The 24,195-nt window shown below is 45.9% G+C and overlaps 1 protein-coding gene across 3 annotated transcripts in view; it reads right to left on the bottom strand.

Moving 5' to 3' along the window:
* LOC143300738 (ranBP-type and C3HC4-type zinc finger-containing protein 1-like) overlaps positions 1-24,195 on the bottom strand; it is a 57,813-nt gene that overhangs the window by 26,678 nt on the left and 6,940 nt on the right. For all 3 annotated transcript variants that reach the window (XM_076614630.1, XM_076614629.1, XM_076614631.1), the window contains exons 3-8: positions 23,674-23,771; positions 16,817-16,995; positions 15,551-15,647; positions 14,235-14,433; positions 7,634-8,049; positions 6,703-6,873 (exon numbers count right to left, since the gene is read on the bottom strand). In XM_076614630.1, the coding sequence (XP_076470745.1) occupies positions 6,703-6,873; positions 7,634-8,049; positions 14,235-14,433; positions 15,551-15,647; positions 16,817-16,995; positions 23,674-23,771 (1,160 nt within the window). The remainder of the gene's footprint in view (positions 1-6,702; positions 6,874-7,633; positions 8,050-14,234; positions 14,434-15,550; positions 15,648-16,816; positions 16,996-23,673; positions 23,772-24,195) is intronic.

Raw genomic sequence — 24,195 nt, forward strand, 5'->3', positions numbered from 1 at the left:
TGAGCCATACACCACCGCAACCATTTCTTCCAGCGAAAGTCATACCCCCTGGGTAAGCGCCGCCGACACAGAGGACGACCGAGGGGTCGAAGACCTCAATGGTGATGCTGACAGTTCCAACCGCACAGCAGCCATATGCAGGTGGAGCAGTTGAGGATTGGAATGAGGAATCCCCGAACGAGGCTGCCTCAGCAGATGAGGTTTGGTTTCGAGTTTCATGGGTGGAACATGTGTCAGGGACTGAAGGTCCTGATACCAGGGCTGGGCGGGCCATTTTGCCGCAATGAGAATCAGCTGCCTGCGTTCCAATCTGGCTTTCTGTATCACCTTGGACAGAACTGGAAAGGGAGGAAACGTGTAGGCAATCAGACTGCTCCAGTCTAAAGAGACAGCATCCACTACCCATGCTTTCAGGTCTGCGACCGGAGAGATGTAAGTGGGAAGTCTCTTGTTGAACTTTGTGGCAAAGAGGTCCACCATCGGCCGAAACCACCGTTCCCACATTTCCTGAAGGTGTCCTTGTCCAGAGTCCACTCTGTGTGGATGACAGTCTTGGACCTGCTGAGAGCATCTGCCAATGTTGGCTTTTCCTGCTATGTGTCTCGCTGAAAGTGCAATGACCTTGCTGTGGCACCAACGGAGGAGAGCCTCGGTCCACAGGGAGAGGTCTGCTGAGTGTGCTCCCCCCCTTTGTTCACAAAACATGTGACTGTCGAATTGTCCGTGAACAAGCGGATGGTCTTGCCAGTGGCCTCCCCCATGAAGTGCAGGAGAATCCTGTGAACTGCCTCTAGTTCCAGAACATTGAGGTGGCATAGGCGCTCCTCCGGGGACCAAGTCCCTGCTGCATGGAGTGAGTCCATGTGAACTCCCCAGCCCAGGAAGGAGGCGTCTGTGAAGAGTGCCACCTGAAGAGTAGGTGGGGCTATGGGCACCCCCTGTGTCCGAAGAGGGGTGGTTAGCTACTCTGATGTCACCTCGAGGAAACTCACCCAGACATATCTGGGTATCCCATGGTTGAGTGCTCTGGGACCACTGTAGCCTCAGTGCCCTCTGAAGAGGGCGCTTGAGAACCCTGCCCAGGGGAATGAGAGGTGCCATGGACTCTATCATGCCCAGGAGGGAAGAAAGTGTCCGCGCTGTTGCTTGGGAGGAACGGCGCAAGTGGCTGAGGAGTCCTGCCAGACGGTCCCAGCGATCTGGCGTCAGAGAGACTATCATGGATCACGTGTCAAATCTCATCCCTAAGAAGTCGAAGGACTGACTTGGGGACAGATCGCATTTCTCCTGGTTCATGAGGAAGCCCAGTTGGGAGCAAAGGTCTAGAAGTCTGGCCGCATGACTCTGGCACAGGGCCTGCGACTGGGCCAGGTTAAGCCAGTCATCCAGGTACACACAGAGACGAATGGATTCTGACCGGACGATGGACACCAATTCCCGCACCACCTTGGTAAACAGGAAAGGGGCAAGGGACAGACCAAATGGGAGGGCTGAGAACTGGAACACCTTGTCCCTGCACACAAACCTCCCATACCGACGGGATGCCGGATGGATGAGGATATGAAAATAAGCATCTTTCAGATCGACAGAGGTAGCCATAAGCATCTTTCAGATCGATAGAGGTCAGCCCAATCGCCCTGTTGAATGGTCTCCCGAATCTGTGCCTGAGTGTCCGTGGCGTGGTATATGGAGGGGCCCTGGTGGCCGGTCTCTTCAATGGCATAGAACCCTGGTGCCCCTGGGAGGTGTGGGCTAAATATGAGGCCACCTCCCTGTTTGTCTCTGCCTTGTGGCTGACAAAATGGGGCGCATACTGGCCGAAGAGGGAGTGCTGCTGTGCTGGGATGGACCGCAGGGCAGCCCTCTCCTCTACTGGAATGTTAGAGAGGCAGAGAACGGCATCACGCCGAGCTAGCACAGTATTGAAGTGAAGGCTGGTAGCTGTGTCTACAGCTGCCGTGAGACCAGATGCTACCCTATTGCCAAAAGTGTTTAACCTCTGGTCGGTGAAGAGGCCAGGCGGGACAGAGGAAGGAGACCCCGTGTCCTGATTAACTTGACACTGTTCTCACAGCTCATTGGCCCTGTGGAGGAACACGTCAAAGAAGGTATAAGCTGTGGAAACCTTGAGGAGGCAGCAACGGGCCAATCTGTCCCACTCTGCTAACGTTTTAAAAGATAGAGTAGCTGAAGTGGAGAAGGTGGTGCGCTGTGAGACCAACATCCTGTCCTGCACGGAGGGCTCCGCTTCCCTGTAGGCAGGGTGGTCCTGTGTGTACAAGGACCATACCCCGCCCTTGGAGGAATCTTTAAGGAACTTGCCTGGGGAAAATGCGCCCGGGGCAGAGAGGGACTCCCTGCTTGGAGGAGGGATGGAAGCAGCACCCTGACAGTGTGGGCTGGCTTATTAAGCCATTTCTGTGCCATTTCTGGCACTCTGAGTCGTCTGGTGGTTCTGGAGTTAGAGTCACATGGCCTAAGGAGGGTCAAGGGTAACAAAGTAGCCTGAGTTAGGTTGAGGCTGGTCCCTAGGGAGGCATGGGCTCAATCTGTCCCCCTGGGATGGGGGCGAAGAGTGTTCATTCGCTTGTTCGTCCTCATCCGAAGACAGGGGCTCCCACTCTTGTTCGCAGTCCATCCCCTGCTGGGTGCCATTCCAAGTGGATGTACCCGCTGGGGCGTCCTGTGAGCTGTGGTCAGCCCAGCGGGATGAACTGGGACGATCCTGAGCAGGGACCATGGCCGCAGCTGTTATGTCCTTGATGCCTGAAGCAAAGCGGGTGGGGAGCGTGTGGACCGTAGGTCCAACCATGCTCGGGATGGTGGGTGCCACACCTTCTCAGTGAGGGCATCCCTGGATGCAAGAGAGACCCATGAGTGCTGTGAGGGGACAAAAACCCACTCATCTCCCTGTAGGACCGAGGGCTGGGTATGTGGGAACTGCAGGCTCCCCCGGGCCAAGCAGGGCCCCTCGGCAGCCGTCGGTCCTGACAAGGAGGCCGTTGTGACAGTGGAGGTCACCTGTGGGTTGACAGAGGCCCGATTTGTGGACTGAGTGGCAATATTGGTCAAGGAGCTCGACCTGACCAACAAGAAGTCGATCCCACTTGTCGGGGCTGTGTGTCACCCTGTGAGATGTGCTGGGTTGGGTCTGGTGGGGAGTGGACAAGGGGTTGGCCCCTGGTCCTCCCGGCAACTCAGCGTGCAGCATAGGTGCGCCCCAGTACGGGTAGAATGGGGGTAACCACCCGTGGGCACCAACCATCCTGTGACCCCAACCCCAAGGGTCACTGGCTTGACCTCCATGAAGGGAAAAACCTGGCCAAGTCGGAGGGAGGTCAGGTTCGACTTTGGTGTCAGTCCTGCCAGAAGACGAGCAGGCTGACTGCCCGGAACTGCCTGACATGCGCGGGCCTCCCCCAGCAGGGGAGACTGACTGGATAGCGGGAAGACCTGCAGAGCAGGTGGCCACGTGCCCCGAATCCCCTCCCCTGGGGAGACTGGGGTGGCTTGGCCCGGGGTGGGCAAAGTAGAGGTCCCCCCCCCCCCCCCCCCCGGAACCAAAATTTTCTTCCCCCAAGAAGGAAGTGGGGGAGGGTGTCGGCAGAGGAGGGAGGAGGGGGAACAGCAATGGGGCCCCTGAGGGCCGTCTACAAGTGGGAACCTGGGTAACGGCCATGCGCGGCCTCCCCTTGGGAGTTCACGCCTAGCCGCACTTAGGCACCCAGTGAAAATCCTATCCCCAACAGAGAAAAGAAAGACAGGATTGACTTGCAGGTAGAGAAAAATGAACGATTTGAGAGGGGGCCGAGTCGAATTGAGTACACAGAATGCAAGAATACAATAAACACAAGCCGCATGCAGCAAAATCAGGCCAAATGAATACACTTAATAGCCAAAAAAAAGCGTAAGATGAGACAGAGCGTGAACTTGAGAAGATGGCGTGGAGAGCCTTGACCAAAGGAATGATTCAGCGCTTAAAGCTTTTAGAGGCGTTTGACTGGCTAAGAGCGGACCGGGCAAGACGGGTCGTCTTTTCACTGTTAGTCGCACAAAATTTGGCCAAGCAGAGCAAACCGATAGGACTAGTTTGCATCAGTTTGACATGGTACAGTATATGACACCAAAAGGAAGGTTGTGTGATTGGTAAGTCAGGCTGAACAAGCGAAGGTCTTTTGCATCAGAGGTACTGGTATCTTTGGGGTAAGAGCTTGGGATCTTGGAATGGACTGTGCTCACTTGAGGGCTTGTTCTATCAGGTTTGCTGGGTAGCCTCTTGCTCTGAAGTAGGTTCTCATAGTTGCAGTCTCTCTGAGTCTGATGAAGTCATTGTCATCGCACCATAGTCAACAGATGTACTGAGTATGGTATGCTTTTTTTTTCATTGCTGGGCGAGGGTGGGTGGGTGGCTAGAAGAGTAAAGTAAGTAGGAATGGGAGTCTGTGGGCTTGTTATGCACTGAGTTATGAAGAAACTGGTAGTCAGACTGGATGCTATTGTTGATATCTTGGAAGGAGAGGGACGTGTCAGATATATGTGAATTTGAGGAATGGGTGGAAGTTGTTGACATACTGGACAAAATTCAGTAGTTCAGGTTTGGGGAGGGTGGAGATTCCAAAACAGTCATCAATGAATCTCTTATAGATATCTGGTTTATGCACCGGGCACTGGGCAAAGATCTGTGACTTTATATACCCCATAAAGAGATTAGCATATGATGGCCCCATGCGTGTGCCCATAACAACTCCTTTCGATTGTTGGTACAGGTTGTTCCCAAACTCAAAGGAGTTAAGGGTCAAGACTAGCTCTGTCAGAGGCAAGATGGTGGTAACATTAATGTTGAAAGAACTCTTAATGAGGTAATGTTTGACGGCCAGGAGTCCATCACTGTAGGGAATGTTGGTCCATGTTATGTCCATGGTGAATACGAGTCAGTTTTCACAGTTGTTTAGGAAAGAGAAGTTATTCAGCGTAATAATATAAATTAATATCATTCAGGGCATGGTTGGTATCTTTTTGGTCATGCACTGTTCACATGAACCAGTCACTGCAAAAATAACTCTCCTGCTCACAAGCACAGCAACACACTCTGCATTTACTGGTCTCAGTGGAGAGGGTTCAGTGAAGATATTCTTAGCATATAACATCATTCGGAAATTAGGTGCTACTCCAAAAATTTAAAACTATCTAAAGCCCAAACTGGGCTCCTTTGTCTGAAATGGTTGTAAACATTAGGGCCACAATCAGGGCCCTCTATCAGAAGTGAGTTAAAACCTATCTATAAGCACTCTCAGCTTCCTTCTCCAACACCATCCTTGTCAGCTCACTTTGGATGCATGACGAATGAGAGAGGGAGAGGGGGGCAGGGGAGGGAGGGATTTTGAAAGAGAGGTCATGAATGATTCATGTACTTTGTAACTTTTCCTTTCATGTGAAGTACCCTCAGCTCTAAGAGAGAAAGGGCACTCTATAAATGTGCATTATCAATATTTATTATTATGTTCTTCTACTTTCATGGGCTGCAACTCCCACGTTCACTCATATGTACACAGGTGGGCTCTTACATGTATCACTGTTTTCACCCCACCATGTAGGCAGCCATACTCCAATTTCGGGGGTATTATTATGTTCAATGTTGACAGGATGTCTGATGAGGTAACTCCCAAAAATGGGAAGATAATTTAGATTTTTAGAAAAAAAAAAAACCACAAAATATTTTGGGGAAAAAAAAGAAATCAAGTGTTTTTATTTCATGGGTGGAAGTGGTGCTAAGATATTTGCAAATGTATCAGATGCAATAATCAAGTGCAATTATGTTGTTTTCCTCCACTTACCATGTTTTAATCATAAACAATATACATAAACACTCACACACAGTCACACACATACACCCTCCCACATGTACACCCACAAACAATATCACAAAATAGCTCACTGAAAACAATATTTCGGCTTAAAGCTTTCATCTGGAGGGTTTCATAGTGAATGCCAAAATGAAAGTTTCAAGCTAAAATATTGGGTTTTTTCTGTACCTACTTAGAACATGACCCCACCCTGTTCCTGCCATTGTACCATGCACCATGTAGTCATCACCAGGATAACTAGAATCACTTCAGTTGATCAACAACAACATTACTTTCATTTTCTATCATGTTTTCTTAGATGTTATTATCGACATTGTGCAGAAAATCAAACAAAATTCTAGCTACCTCCTCTGTACCATATATCCTGGCAGCCATGTTGACATGCTCAACAAATTTTTGCTTTAAGCCACACACACACACACACAAAATAAACCCGCATCAAAATCAAGCCAAAACTTTGTGAGATATTGCTTGGAATACGCATTAAGGCAGTGGCCATTTGCAGGAAGTAAGGATATTCCAGTGAGCTGCTATGGATATATCCATACTGGGAAATGAAAGGCATAATGCAGTGAGGTGATAATTATGCCTTCCCTGGGAAAGCAAGCCAAATTTAAAAGAAATCTGTTGTGATAAAAAGTAATGCAATACGACACAATGAATGCGATGCAATACCATGCAATGCAAGTATATAAAATGCAAATGAACAGCTAATCCACTCCCACACCCCAGAAAAAAACTAGAAAAGCACCAAACAAGAAAACACCAATACAAATACACACACACACACCAACAACACACACACACACACACACACACACACACACACTCAACTCACCTGTTGCAGGTATACCTCCATCTGCTGTTCACGCGCCAGTCGATCACGCTCCTCATCACTGACGATTACGTCAGATGGAACCTGATAGTCAGTGGGGCGGGGAGAGCCACAGATTTCACAGCCTGGCCGTGTGGGCTGGTTGATGAAGGTGCACTGAGGACAGGACCACCCCTGAGGAGACAACACAATGTGGCTATGTTCACCCTCTCCACATACATACAGATCAATTTCACAACCTGGCTGTTGATCAACATGCGCTGAGGGCACGACCACCCTTGAAAGTCAACACACACAGACATACACACACACACACACACACATATATATATATATATATATTGTTGAAAAGTCATTCCACAGAATGTTGCTTTACAGACATTCATAAATATATCATTTCAATGTTCATTTAGTCACTACCAGTTGTCTTCTCTGTTGAAAACACAATCATTATGTTTTTAATGCTCATTTAACAACTACCAGATGTTTACCTTGTTGAAGACATATATATATATATATATATATACATGCTTTTAATGCTCATTTAGTCACTACCAGTAGTCTGCCCTATTGAAGACATATATATTTGTAATTCTCATTTAGTCACTTCAAGATGTCTACCTTGTTGAAGACATTATGTTTTTAATGCTCAGTTAGTCACTACCAGTTGTCTACCTTGTTGAAGACATATATATTTTTTTAATGCTCAGTTAGTCACTACCAGACGTCTACCTTGTTGAAGACATATGTTTTTAATGCTCAGTTAGTCACTACCAGATGTCTACCTTGTTGAAGACATGTTTTTAATGCTCAGTTAGTCACTACCAGGTGTCTACCCTACACAGCCACACCCCACCCACTCCCAACACACACACACAGCCCCCTGCCCCCCCCCCTCCCAACACACACCCACACACTCTGAGTCACAACCCACCAGTTCCTGGTTGAGAGTGAAGTCCTGCGGGGGTGCCTGCAGGGTGTGTGTGTCCACTGCTCTGCCCCCGCCCGCCGTCAGCAGTGACTGTGCCACACCCCCACCTTCCGCCAGACCCCCTTTCCCTGCCCCGGGGCTCCCCCCTCGACCCTCACTCCCTCGCGAACCTGAGTTCGGACCTGACCCAGGCTCCAGGTTGGCGCGGAAGTCTGAGAGAGCGAAGGAAGCAGCTCCAAGGGAGGCAGTGCTGCTGGCTGCTGACAGCTGGGACTGCTGTCTGTTGGCGCCACCTGTCCCCAGTGGTCCCCCCTGAACCATCTGTGACGTGGGGTCCTGGTCTGGACCCGACATGGGCGTCGTCACTGAGGCCTGAACGCCCCTCATGGCAGTCAGGGGGGGGTTCATCGTTTCATAGTCTGAAACCAGCCACAGTACATAGTGAGGGGTGGGTTCTTCATTTCATAGTCTGAAACCAGCCACAGTGCATAGTGAGTAGTCCGGTTCTGGCATGATTTTCCAAGGAAAAAATTGCAACAGTCAGTTTTTTTGCTTCAGTCCACTCTAAAAATCAGCAGCAACAACATATCCAAAAGGGAGAAAAAGGGAGATACGGGAAAGTGGATTAAAATTAAATAAAAGATAATTCATTTCACCAAGATAAGCTTTTTAGTCCGCAAGGACAGCCATACTTCGGCATGCACAAGGCAGCGCGCTGACCCCGAGGTCAGAGCAAGAATGCCACGCCGCTCACAGGAAATGATAAGATAAACAAGTGATGGCGGACGCTGAGTCGTCGTCTGCTGCAACTTATCCTGGTGAATAAAATGGTAATCTTTTACATCTAGTGTGCAAATACAGCAACACAAGTGTTTTACTGAATTTATCTTTGATACGTGTCATGTGTGACTGGAAAATATAATTCTAAAAAACAACAGCATAGATTAAAGCTGGCGAGCAAAGCGCTGGCAGTGTGCAGTTGTTTTTTGTATGGAACGATTTTTCCGTCAAAAAGTTATATTGCTCTCTCTCTCTCTACACACACACACACACACACACACACACACACACACACACACACACACACACACAGTGTGTGTGTGTGTGTGTGTGTGTGTGTGTGTGTGTGTGTGTGTGTGTGTGTGTGTGTGTGTGTGTGTGTGTATTTCTTACTCAGTGAAACACTGGAAATGTGTCTGAAGTTATCACAAGATGATTGTGGGTAAGTACGTAAAAAGTAATACATTATTATATCTTTTCAAAAATTAAAACGTGAAAAGAGCGAAAATAGCAGTTTGTGTGAAAAAAATTCGTATATGGTAAGCGTACACTAAATGAGATGACTGATAGAAAGAAAGTGTTGATTTTCCCCACTTCCTTCTTTTCTTACTTGTGGGACATTGCTGTATCTTATGTGGAAAACTGTAACTTGATGGCGACAACACAGTGTAGACTATTCAGTCAGAAGAAGCTGTGAAAGGACTCCAGAAAGCATCATGCCGAGAGAGGGGACAATTACACATTTCATCTTGGACAGAGACTTCACAAAAATGCCAACACGATAATACAAACGCCAATTCAATAACTAGTGACTTTGAGCGAAACATAATGAAGAAAAAACTGAAGAACACTCGCCCGTTAAACTCCGAAGAAAGGTTGACAAACCATTTAGAACAAAATTTCTTACTTTGGGCAGTCGGAAACATATGATAGAGTAAGGACACACAGTGTTCGCCGTTCTGTCTTATGAATGTGAAAAAAGTCTCCTGGAGAAATGTTTTGAGAGGGGCGACCAGTGGGCACAGACCGTAAGAAACTGCATCAAGTCTGTTAACGATCTGCATGCAGCAGATGCAATGCATCACCAACAATATAGTGTCAATTTTAGAACAAACAAAAATACTCCACAAAGCTTTTGTCTTGAACCATCAACAACGGGAATTTAAACCATCCGACACGAAAGGGTAGACCAGCTGATGAAGAGTGAAAAGCTGCATTTCTCAGAGTGGTACAGTTTCTGGTGGAAAATGATGATGAACAAATCACATTAACAGGTCTCCAAGAGAAAATGCGACAGCTTCTTAAGAAACCTGGACAGAAAAAAGAACCCTACACTAAAAGAAACCCACGACAAAAGTTACAGGATCGTTTTGGGGGAAACCATCATTATCACATCAATTACAGGAAAAGCAAATGCTGTTACTTTCAAAACAACTGTTGAAAAGATTATCAAAGACTTTTCCAAAGAAACAATGACTGACGACGAAACAGAAAAAGAAACTTCGTATCATTCAAACAGCTGCTTCACTTCTCCTCTCAGACACCAAGGCCATGGTCACATCGAAAGAGCACTACCCACTGAGTTCCGACATTGCTAGCTTGGATAAAAACTTAGAATACCTTCAACCATCAGTCAAACTCTTTCTTGATTATCTGCTTCACGACAACAACAACAAAAGATTGTCAACTGAAGATCGCTTCTCTTGGTCAGACATCCAAGTAGCAAGACCAAAGGTCGTAATATCAAATTTACATTAGGTCTCGGAGTTGAAGTTCATCATCTGATCGGTTCGAAATATTTAGTTGGTCATTTGAGAAAACTAGGGTTCTCTTCTTCATATGCTGAAGTTAAGAGATTTGAGCAATCTGCAGCACTGACCCAAGGCGTTGGCACTGAAGGTTTGACCCCAACCAGTTATGCGCAGTTTGTGGCACTGTGGACCACAACATCCAAACAATTGATGGGACTGGCACCTTCCATGGCATGGGAATGATACCTGCTGACACTCCTGCCAACAGCAGTAACAGAGCCATCAAAAAGGACCAAACTGCCTCGGTTGAGAAAGTGAAAAGCACTTGGAAAGTCCCAGTAAAAATAGTTCACTTTTCCAACTCTGAGCTGAAGTTAGAATATGGTCTTCTTGATGTCAGTCATACCGCCGTAAAAAATTTCATTGACCTCTTGTGGAAAATTTCACGGCTATTACGCTCTCTGCGACCAGGCTGGTCAGGAACTATGCAAGCAGTGTGTGATGGCCCCTTCCCAGGACGAAGCTGCTTCACCTTCCTACCCATGATTGATATGGACCCCACAGACTTGTCAGCATTGGCAAACCAGTTCCATGTGACTCCAGTCACCACCTTTGATCAAACTCTCTGTGGAAGTCAAGGATAATTGTAGCCAGTGAACCAGATGGCAGCCCACTCCACTCCATTGTCTTACTGTTTCGCGGCTTTCATACAGAAATGAACTTTCTTCGTTCCATAGGATGATCATGGCAGGATCTAGTCTTCAGCAGTTGCTGGAAGTGATATTTGCACCGAATGCCATAATTCAAATGTTGACAGGAAAACTGTGGCTGTTCAATAACATTTATTTGTTCATCGATTTGTTTTTGTTGTTGTGGTTGATTATATTTCACTGTTCCGTGTTTTAACCCTCAAAGTGCTGGATATAATAAAACATACTTACAGAAATCATGCTTAAAACAAAGGGATAGTTTGCCTCCGCTACCTGTGCTCTGATCTGGGGCATTTGTATGCTTATCAGTAAGAATAAATAGGTAAACCTATACATTTTTGGAAAGTAGAGTGAATGAAGAATCAGATAAAAGTAAGAAAAAGGCTGTACCTTGTATGTAGTTGGAGATATTCCATAGGATATAATTAACAAATTTTGCACACTTGTTTTCCAAAAACGTCAACCACAATGTTTATAGGTATTTTCACATCTTTTACAGAGTCAAAATCTCAAAATTGGAATTAAACTGTACAAAAAATGTTCTGGCTGCAGAATCATGATATGAATATAACTGAAACAATAAAATTATAAGCATTGTATTATTTATTTGAGACACACCCACCGACGCCACGCACGCGCACATCTACAATACTTTATGCAATTACAGGCAAAAACAGAAATAAATGTTTTCTTTTAGCTCATGTTGCTTTCAAAAGCAGCAAGAATGCTTTAAATCAAAATAATTTCCAGTTTTCTAGCTTGATTTGGTCAAGAAATCGCAATAGATCCATGCCTAACCCACTTTACCACCCCTCCCCCCCCCCATCACCCACCCCCCAGTTTTTGTGGCTGGAGACACAAAACTGAATGAACAACAAGCAAGCCAGCATGCCCAAGTGTCAAAATAACAAAGCCGTTTTCACCAGAATCCCTGTCAGCAAACGAATCATCACTAGTGACAAGGTCACTCATTTCCTGAGCTTTATCAACTTCAGTGTCACTCATTGTTTACAAAAAATACGAAGATCTGGACTTATAAACTCGGTCAAAGTTTGTGCAAGCACAAGCAGGGAGACAGTAACACCAGAACGAAGCAGTTTTACGAAGGCTGCCGAGTATAGCCGTATGATGTCGGACCTTATGTAAACAGAGCCACGATCGTGGCCCATCGCACTTTACCGGGAAAGCCACGATCGTGGCTCATCGCGCTCTCCGGGTTAAGGAGAAAAAAAGTGATGCTGAAGGAAGCCGAAACACTTACGTTTTGGTCATGTTCTTTCTATCACGGCAGCATTACGATCAGCTGTTAAGGTATTTAATATCATACTAACTGCATAGTTTATGTTTTGCCCTTTCTCTTCATTTATACAGCAAAAGGCTGCTAGGTTTGTATTCGAGAGTGTATAGTATTTTGAAAAAATGAGCCATAATCGTGCGCCAGAAAAGGCTGTGATCACGCGCGTAACACACGGCAACAAGGAAGTGAAGCTGCAATGTGGGGCCCACCCCATATGCTTTTGAACTGACCGCTAAACTGTTTCACAGTTTATTGAATATGGGTATATATATATATATATATATATATATATATATATATATATATATTAATTCTGCAAGCATATGGCGCTAATTAAAAACAATGTATATCAGAACCTTTCCAATGAATGGTTACTCGACCATGTTTTACTGGCCGCAGTCCTGTTCTAAAAATAGAGCATTTAACATCATCAGTTTCATCGAAATTATACAGATATGGCACATTTTCCCAATCAACACGCTAAATTATGTTAAATTCTGCTGATTTATAACGATACCTATCCAACGAATGGTCACTTGGCCATGTTTACACTGAGCGCAGCTCTACTGTAGAAATAGAGCATTTGTGACGTCATTTCATCAAAATTATAAACAAACTAAGAGTTCAATCAATCTCCCTTTTTCACAATGTTTTTATTACAATAGGTACTATCCAAAAACAACATAAAACAAACTGTTGCAATTTGTTCCTAACTTGCCTTATTTAATTCGTTCCACAACCGGACTAGAGGGGGGGGTTCATTGTTTCATGTCTGAAACCAGCCAGGTTCACAGTGAGGGGTGGGTTCATTATTTCTTAGTCTGAAACCATCCAGGTGCATAGTGATGGGAGTTCATCATTTCATAGTCTGAAACCAGCCACAGTACATGGTGAAGGGTGCATTCATCGTTTCATAGTCTGAAACCAGCCACAGTACATAGTGAGGGGGGGGTCATCGTTTCATAGTCTGAAACCAGCCACAATACATAGTGATGGGTGGGTTCGTCATTCCATAGTCTGAAACCAGCCACAATACATAGTGAGGGGTTGGTTCATAGTCTCATAGTCTGAAACCAACCAGATAGTGAGGGGTGGGTTCATCGTTTCATAGTCTGAAACCAGCCACAGTACATAGTGAGGGGGGGTGGCGGGGTTCATCGTTGCAAAGTCTGAAACCAGCTAGGTACACAGTGAGGGGTGGGTTAATTGACTCACAGTCTGAAACCAACCAGAGTACATAGTGAGGGGTGGCTGCATTGTTTCATAGTCTGAAACCAACCAGGTACATAGTGAGGGGTGGGTTCACAGTCTGAAACCAGCCAGGTACATGTTGAGAGGGGGTGGGGTGCACTGTTTCCAAGTCTGAAACCATCCAGGTATATTGTGAGGGGTGGGTTCATCATTTCATAGTCTGAAAGCAGTCAGGTGCATATTGATAGGAGTTCATCATTTCATAGTCTGAAACCAGCCAGGTTCATAGTGAGGGGTAGGTTCATAGTCTCACAGTCTGAAACCAACCATGTACATAGTGAGGGGTGGGTTCATTGTTTCACAATCAGGGTACATACTGAGGGGTGGGTTCATCATTTTATAGTCTGAAACCAGCCAGCGGACATACAGCTTTGAAATCAAAACTTTTTAAACTCTTTCCTTCCTAGTTTTCTTTGAACCATTACTTCCCCTTGTTACCAGATTTCTGTAATACATATATTCCCTTCATTCCTGGATTCAGAGAAGAGAAAGAAAGTAGCAAACAGGGTAAATATTTCAGAGGCTTATGGCAACGCGGCTCACTGCAGTACACTAAAAACCCTGCCCACAAAGAATTCAGACATACCTCCTTCCAGCAGCAATGACACTGTTGTGACTCACCATGCCATGAATGAGTCTGCAGCATGATTATTTCATAACTTGCAGTCTACAGTTGGTTTCACTCTTCACAAAGAAAAGAAAAACTCTTTCCATGGCCTTAACCTTCTAGTAAATGGATATCACTGGTATTTTCCTCTACATTTGATCCACATCCACTTCACATTTACCAGAACTTGCCAACAAAGCAGGTTTACCGGAACTTATCTGCCCCTGCCGGTGCCGTTTCCCGTCATCACGAGATAGGTTGGCGGCGCGGGCGTTGAGCAGGTAGAGGTACAACGTGTGACCCGGCGTGGTGACATCACACTTGCTCAGCGTCTCCTCGTCTCCAGGGATACGCCTGCCGATGATCCACTTCTGCACCTCCACAGGGAAGTTGTATTTTCCCAGAAACTGAACAAAAGATCAGTATGTCAGTATGTTAAATAAAAGTGTTGATGATCCACTTCTGCATCTCCACAGGGAAGTTATATTTCCCCAGAAACTGAACAAAAATATCAGTATGTCAGAAAATAGAATAAAGTGCTACATCAGAATGTCAGATTTTAAAAAAAGCTAAGTTTTGTGTAAAAGAAAACTGTAACAACAACATGACTGTGGAAACATTTTTGGCTTCTCAAAAGTTCTTTAAAATGTTTTGCCCTTCCCAGAAGGGCATTATCATTATAAATAGAATGTGGAAATATCTTATTTTTTCCTATATAAGCCAAATTTGGTGACGACTGGAAATCATTTGTCCATCCAAAGGCTTATCACTCACACCTCATAATCTCTCAGCCCACAGTTGAGTCTGACACACAAAAATATGACAAAGACTGGACTAAATGGTCAAAAAGTAAAAATATGTCAAAAAAGAACACGTATTTCAAGAAACACAAGATTAGGATAATAAACACTAACTCCATGCAAAGAGGGCATTTATTATTATTAAATTTCACATTTTACAAAGCAATTAACTTTGAAAGCAATAGAAAACATAATGAAAACTGCAGCAACAGAAAACATACTGAAAACTGCTCCTAACTAGAACTGGATGTCATTCCAGCCCAAAGGAAAGTGTATTGTGAAACGTCCTGTTGAAAGCACAGCCCAGTGACAAGCAAGCACAGTTCTGTGAAAAGTCCTGTTGAAAGCACAGCCCAGTGACAAGTAAGGACAGTTCTGTGAAAAGTCCTGTTGAAAGCACAGCCCACTGACAAGAAAGCACAGTACTGTGAAAAGTCCCGTTGAAAGCACAGCCAAGTGACAAGTAAGCACAGTGCTGTGAAAAGTCCTGTTGAAAGCACAGCCCAGTGACAAGTAAAGACAATGTGAAAAGTCCTATTGAAAGCACAGCCCAATGTCAAGTAAGACAATGTGAAAAGTCTGTTGAAAGCACAGCCCAATGTCAAGTAAGACAATGTGAAAAGTCTGTTGAAAGCACAGCCCAATGTCAAGTAAGGACAATGTGAAAAGTCCTGTTGAAAGCACAGCCCTATGTCAAGTAAGGACAGCAAGGCTGTCAACTCACCTGACGTTTGAGGTCCAGGATGGTGTCGCTAGCCCTGACCTTGATGTCATCTAGAGTCAGGCCCACAGACTGTCTGTCTTCCACATGAACCGTCACACTGACATCAAACAATGACCATCATAACACTGACATCAAACAACGACCATCATCACTATCAAAAACATCTGTTTCACAGACATCACACAACAACCACAATCACTGTCAGAAACATATGTATCAAAAACATTCTGTCAGCCCTCTGGTACTTCAATGTATTTCTAAGTTCTATCTGTCAGCCTTCTGAATAAGAGCTGTGCATGCACGAGATTAACTGATGTGACTGACTGCTTTGATCTGTTGCTGCAGAAACTTCAGCGCAATATTCTTCTTTTGTTCTTTGAAACTGTCACCTGATTGTTATTATCTGATTTGACATGGATTCATTGCTCCGATAACTTTGTTCAAGTTTATTTTGGAAACTGTAACCTGATTATCCCGATCTGACATGGTGTCAATGTTGAAGTAACTTTGTTAACTATTTTTTTGAAACTACCACTTGATTATCATGATGACTTGGTTTAATTGCTGCGATAATTTTGTTCAAGTTTATTTTTGAAAGGGTCACCTGATAATCACGATCTGGCATGGTCTCATTGCTGCAATAACTTTTCTGGTTTTTTTGTGCTGCCCCGTCATCTGCACCGTTTCAGTGGCATTTCTTCCACGCTGCTAATTCCGAGTCCGCCACACACGGCTACACCTGGGTTCACCTGTCACAGGCCCAGCATCAGCAGTCCACAGGGAACCATCGATGTCAGGTCGGCAGGAGGCCACACACCAGAGGAGACCATGCACTGCTGCTGAGTCACTTCAGTGGTGTTCAGAGGTGCCTGTTCTGATTAGACATACTTAGGACACCTACTTAGCCCCCTACTAACGACAATAATAGCTTAGTTGCGGAACCAGACTGTGTGAGCGTCCCTCCCAGAGTGGAGACTGACACCATGTCCTTCCAACAACAGTCACACTTGAAAGCTGCGATAACTTTGTTGAAGTTCATTTTTGAAAGGGTCACTTGATTATCATGATCTGACATGGCTTCATTGCTAAGATAACTTTGTTCCAGTTTATTTTGGACAGAGTCACCAGATTATCATGATCTGACATGGCTTCATTGATACCATAACTTTGTTCAAGTATATTTTTGAAAGGTTCACCTGGTTATCACGATCTGACATGGTTTCACTGCTGCGATAACTTTGTTCAACTTATTTTCTAAAGGGTCACCTGATCTCCTGTTCCCGTGCCCTGCGTTCCTCAGCAGCAGGGTCAAAGGTAACACTGACATTGGTGTGACCCTGGGCCAGCATGGCTGCCAGCTTCTCGGCAGTGGCAACTTCACCCATCTGGATGGCCACAGCCAGGGCCATTGCCGTCTGCTCCACTGCTGTGGCCGGCAAACCAGGCTGCACAGTAACACATCACCACATCACTGTATAGTCCATCAGTAATATATCACCACATCACTGAACAGTAACTCATCACCACATCACTGCACCACCCATCGGTAACACATCATCACATCATTGCACAGTAACACACCATCACATCACTGTACAGTAACACACCATCACATCACTACACAGTCCATCATTAACACACCATCACATCACTGCACAGCAACACACCATCACATCACAGCACAGTAACACACCATCAGATCACTACACAGTAACACACCATCACATCACTACACAGTCCATCAGTAACACACCATCACATCACTACACAGTCCATCAGTAACACACCATCACATCACTACACAGTCCATCAGTAACACACCACAACATCACTACACAGTAACACACCATCACATCACTACACAGTAACACACCATCACATCACTACACAGTCCATCAGTAACTCACCATCACATAACTGCACAGTAACACACCATCACATTACTCACAGTAACACACCATCACATCACTGAACAGTAACACACCATCACATCACTGCACAGTAATACAACACCACATTACTGTACAGTAACACACCATCACATCACTGCACAGTAACACACCATCACATCGCTGCACAGTAACACACCATCACATCACTGCACAGTAGCACACCATCACATCATTGCGCAGTAACACACTATCAGTAACACACCACCACATCGCTACACAGTAACACGCCACCACATCACTGCACAGTAACACACCATCATATCACAGCACAGTAACACACCACCACATCACAGCACAGTAACACACCACCACATCACAGCACAGTAACACACCACCACATCACTGCACAGTAACACACCATCATATCACAGCACAGTAACACACCACCACACCACAGCACAGTAACACACCATCACATCACAGCACAGTAACACACCATCACATCATCATATCACAGCACAGTAACACACCACCACACCACAGCACAGTAACACACCATCACATCACAGCACAGCAACACGCCACCACATCACTGTACAGTAACACACCATCAGATCATAGCACAGTAACACACCATCACATCACTGCACAGTAACACACCATCACATCACTGTACCTTAACACACATTACATCACTGTACAGTAATACACCATCACATCACTGCACAGTAACACACCATCACATCACATCACAGTAACACACCATCGCATCACTGTACAGTAACACACCATCACATCACAGCACAGTAACACACCATCACATCACAGCACAGTAACACACCATCACATCACTGCACAGTAACACACCATCAGTAACATACCACCACATCACTGCACAGTGACACACCATCATATCACTGCACAGTAACATACCATCAGTAACACACCATCACATCACAGCACAGAAACACACCATCACATCACTGCACAGTAACACACCATCAGTAACACACCACCACATCAGTGCACATTAACACACCATCAGTAACACACCATCACATCACTGCATAGTGACACACCATCACATCACTGCACAGTAACACACCATCACACCACAGCACAGTAACACACCATCACATCACAGCACAGTAACACACCAACAGTAACACAACATCACATCACTGCACAGTAACACACCATCACATCACTGTACAGTAACACACTATCACATCACAGCACAGTAACACACCATCACATCACTGTACAGTAACACACCATCACATCACTCACCATCACATCACTGTACAGTTACACACCATCAAATCGCTGGACAGTAACACACCATCAGTAACACATACCCACATCACAGCACAGTAACACACCATCACATCACTGTACAGTAACACACTATCACATCACAGCATGGTAACACACCATCACATCACTGCACAGCAACACACCATCACATCACTCACCATCACATCACTGTACAGTAACACACCATCACATCACTGGACAGTAATATACCATCACATCACTCACCATCACATCACTGTACAGTAACACACCATCACATCACTGGACAGTAACACACCCACATCACTGGACAGTACCACACCATCACATCACTCACCATCACATCACTGTACAGTAACACACCATCACATCACTGGACAGTAACACATCATCACATCACTGCACAGTACCACACCATCACATCACTCACTCACCATCACATCACTGTACAGTAACACACCATCACATCACTGGACAGTAACACATCATTACATCACTGCACAGTAACACACCATTAGTAACACACCATCACATCACTGCACAGTAACACACCATCACATCACAGCACAGTAACACACCATTACATCACTGTTTAGTAACACACCATCACATCACTGCACAGTAACACACTGTACAGTAACACACCATCACATCACTGCACAGTAACACACCATCACAAGACACTGCAATGATTCTGGGGGGAGGGTGTATGCGTGTTTGTGTCTGGCTGCTATTCTGTATATGTAAGAGAAAATGAGAATAACAGAATGATGGTGACAGATGGCTAGCATAGAATATCCACCATAGTAGGTAATATGTTTTGACTTTTTAATAATACTGCTTTTTTTTTCTTCATGATTATGTTTGTACATTCTAGGAATCTGTATTAATCTGGACTATTCTTTAAGTTTCCTCGACGCCTCAGAAGGAGATTATATTGCTATTTTGTGGTATATTGACTGAGGGATTATATATTGAAGTTGGCCCCCGGGGTGTGTCTACCCATGCATGCGAAGTCTGGATCTGGCAGAATCTGCGGAAGAAACCTATCAGTTCAACAGAGAGGAAGGCGGTTACAGCAACGCACTGTGGAGTGCAGAGAGCAAGATGAGACACCGAAAGGATATCTTGGTCATCCACTGCATCCGTGCTCATCCATTAGTCTTGCCACTGGAAATTGGTGAACCCGGACAAGAGTGAGGTCGATGTTGCCCAACTCCTCTTCACTTTAAACAAACTCATCGCGCAAGTCATCAGTCATCCTTAATGACCTTTCATCCTTCATCCTTTCATCACCCCCAAGTCCTGTGGCGACAGGCGAGCGACGAAACGACAGGTGTGGGTACACTGGCAGTCGCAGCCGCAGACCTGCATGCAGGCGGCTCAGGCCATAGGGTCATTCTTCATCGACAGGAGCAGCGATGGAGCTCGGCAGCCGTCTGAGCAGCCCTCTTTAGGAATGCACTGCTCACCTCCCTGGCATGAGGAAGGGGCTAGAAAAGGTGCCCTAAAAATTGCCTGCTCCATATCACCCTGGCCAGCATACTGTGGCTGGTGGGGACCCTACATCAGCGGTCGAAACAAAGAAAAAGAAAATAAATAAACAAGGATCGTTCCTCTCACCACTGGTGCTTGGAACATTAGGACTCTCCTGGGCAGAGATGACGCGGACAGACCCCAAAGGAAAACGGCACTAGTTGCATCCGAACTCGCCAGATACAACATCGACATCGCAGCCATGAGTGAGACTCGGCTTGCAGGCGAAGGCGAGCTCTGTGAACGGGGATCTGGTTACACCTTCTTCTGGAGTGGGCGAGGAAGCGAAGAGTGACGTGAGGCTGGTGTTGGTTTTGCAGTAAAAACAGTACTTGTCAGAAAGCTAGCTGGAATCCCAAAGGGAGTCAACGATAGGCTTATGACCATGAAACTCCCACTGGCATCTGGCTAGAAACACCTCACCACTGTCAGTGCCTACGCCCCAACCATGACCAACCCGGACGAAGTGAAGGCAAAGTTCTACGAGGACTTCACTCTGACATTGCTGCTATCCCGAAAGCAGACAAGCTCATCATTCTTGGGGACTTCAATGCTGGAGTTGGCTCTGACTACATCTCCTGGGATGGAGTGATTGGAAAGCACGGCGTGGGCCACTACAACCCAAATGGATTGCTTTTGCTTCAGACCTGTGCAGAGCACGAACTGCTGATAACCAACACAGTTTTCTGCTTCCCTACCCGTAACAGGACGTCATGGATGCACCCTCGCTCAAAGCATTGGCATCTCATCGATTACATCATCATCAGGAAAAGGGATAGGCAAGATGTATGTGTGACAAAGACCATGTGCGGCGCCGAGTGTTGAACAGACCATCGCCTTGTAGTCTCGAAGCTGAATATTCGAATCCAACCCAAGAGACGCCCCCAAGGCCAGAAGGCTCAAAAACAGCTCAACATCGCTAAGCTGAAAAACATCACCATCAAACAGACCTTTGTGGAGCTGCTGGAAGATCGTCTGGAATCCGCCTCTCTGGACAACCAGAACGTGGAGTCTGACTGGAGAACCCTGCGCGAGCTGATCTATAGTAAAGCTTCAGAGACCCTGGGACCCATGACCAGAAAGCACAAAGACTGGTTTGATGAAAACTGTGATGAAATCAAGCAGCTTCTGGATGAGAAACGCCATCTGCATCAAGCCTACCTGAGCAACCCAAAGCCCACATCAAAAAAGGATACGTACAATGCCATCCACAGGACTGTTCAGCAGAAAGTTACGTCAGATGCAGGATAAGTGGCTGAGTGACAAAGCTGATGAGATCCTGGGATATAGGGAATGCTGACAGGCACGATATGAAGAGATTCCATGATGCCTTAAAAGAAGTCTACGGCCCCATATCCTCAGGATCATCCCCCCTCCTCAGTACAGATGGGAATACCTTGATCACCGAGAAGAAGATTCTCGAACACTGGGCTGAGCACTTCAACAGTGTCTTAAATCACTATTCCTCCATAAATGATGAAGCCATAGACCATCTCCCACAAGTCCCCATCAACGAAGCACTAGACGATCCGCCAACATTTCTTGAGACCCAGAAAGCAATCCGTCTGCTATCCAGTGGCAAAGCACCTGGCTCAGACTCCATACCAGCAGAGGTCTACAAGGATGGAGGCACTGTGCTGACTGAGAAGCTCCATCAGCTGTACTCACTCATGTGGAAAGAAGAGACGATCCCCCAGGATTTCAAAGATGCATCTTTCATTCACTTGTACAAGCGAAAGGGGAACCGGCAAGCCTGCGATAACCATCGGGGTATTTCCTTGCTCTCCATCGCAGGCAAGATACTTGCCAGGATCCTACTAAACCGCCTCACAGCACACCTTGACCAAGGTCATTTGCCTGAGAGCCAATGTGGATTCCGGAAAGAGCGTGGAACCACCGACATGGTGTTTGCTGCAAGGCAGCTGCAAGAGAAATGTCAGGAGCAAAATGCTGATCTGTTCTCCACCTATGTCGACCTCACTAAGGCCTTCGACACCGTGAGTAGAGAGGGACTGTGGAAGATCATGGCCAAATACGGATGCCCTCGGAAATTTATTTCCTTGGTCAGCCAATTCCATGAAGGCATGCAGGCTCGAGTCCAGGACAATGGCAAAACATCTGCTCCTTTTCCAGTAACAAATGGTGTCAAGCAAGGCTGCGTCCTGGCTCCAACACTGTTCAGCCTCATGTTCTCTGCAATGCTTACTGATGCCTTCAGAGATGGTGATGTTGGAATCAAGTACCAAACAGATGGCAAGCTGTTTAACCTCAGAAGGCTTCAAGCCAAAACCAAGGTCATGACAGACATCATCAGAGACTTTCTGTTTGCTGATTGTGCCCTCAACGCTGGATCTGAAGCGGATATGCAACTCAGCGTCGACAAATTTGCCACTGCCAGCAGGAACTTCGGCCTTACCATCAGCACGAGGAAAACTGAAGTTCTCCATCAGCCAGCCCCAGGGAAACCCCACGTTGAGCCCAACATCACAGTCAATGGTCAGAGACTCAGTGCGATGAAGCGGTTCACATACCTTGGCAGCACACTGTCACAAAATGCGACCACTGATCATCCTGATGCAGTCCCAGCTTCGTTGGGCTGGACACATGGCGCGCATGCCAGACCATCGGCTGCCCAAAAGGCTCTTCAATGGTGAGCTGCAACAAGGGAAGAGGTCACACGGAGGTCAGAAGAAGCGCTTCAGAGATACTCTGAAAGTCTCTCTAAAAGCGTTTGATATCAACCCTGACTCCTGGGAGGAATCTGCAGTGGACCGTGACAAATGGCGCGCTACTGTGCACAAAGGTGCCAAGTTGTGCGAGGCCAACAGGACTGCTGCAGCTGTTCAGAAGAGGCAGGCCAGAAAGTCACGGGCAAACAAGCTCCCTGACAATGATATGCCTGTCTTTGTCTGCCCCAACTGTCAGCGAACATTTCGTGCGCAGATTGGACAATTCAACCATCTGCGCATTCACAGATAGATTCATGAACATCCCCGCCCCCACCACCACCACCTTCTCCCCCATCCCCCAGCTGGATGACAACAATGGTCATCATCGATCTCGATGGACACACACCACCACCACACATTAAAGAGTGTCTGTGTGTGTCTGTCTCACTGTGTGCATGTTTGTTGGGATAGGGGATATGCAAAAAAACCAAAACCTTGCAGTTGGATGAATGATATAACTCAAGTGTAGCGACTGTCGGTGTTTATGTACTTTCCTGGAAACAGGTTTTACTGTGTAATGCTTCACTGTTTTTGTTGGACTCTAATCATGTATTCTGCTATATTGTTGACCCAAGTGTGAAATGTGATTACATGTTTGACAAATATAACCTTCTCTGCAAGGGGGAAAAAAAAAGACACTGCAATGAAGCAGAATAATAAAACATCCTACCTGTCCTTGCAGTGTACTCATAGATTGTCTACTGGCTATCTGGCTGACAGCTACATACGATGGTTCTGTCATGATGCCTGCTGCCTGGGTCACACTGGCTGAAAACACATCATCACAACTCACATCATAGCCTGTGAACAATTATAGAAAAATCCACATCATCACAACTCACATCATAGCCTGTGAACATTTATACAAATATCTACATCATCACAACTCACATCATAGCCTGTGAACAATTATAGAAAAATCCACATCATCACAACTCACATCATAGCCTGTGAACATTTATACAAATATCTACATCATCACAACTCACATCATAGCCTGTGAACAATTATAGAAATATCCACATCATCACAACTCACATCATAGCCTGTGAACAATTATAGAAAAATCCACATCATCACAATTCACATCATAGCCTGCGAACAATTATAGAAAAATCCACATCATCACAACTCACATCATAGCCTGTGAACAATTATACAAATATCCACATCATCACAACTCACATCATAG

The sequence above is a fragment of the Babylonia areolata genome, chromosome 26 (genome assembly GCF_041734735.1).
Source record: "Babylonia areolata isolate BAREFJ2019XMU chromosome 26, ASM4173473v1, whole genome shotgun sequence".
In the NCBI taxonomy this organism is placed as follows: domain Eukaryota; kingdom Metazoa; phylum Mollusca; class Gastropoda; order Neogastropoda; family Buccinidae; genus Babylonia; species Babylonia areolata.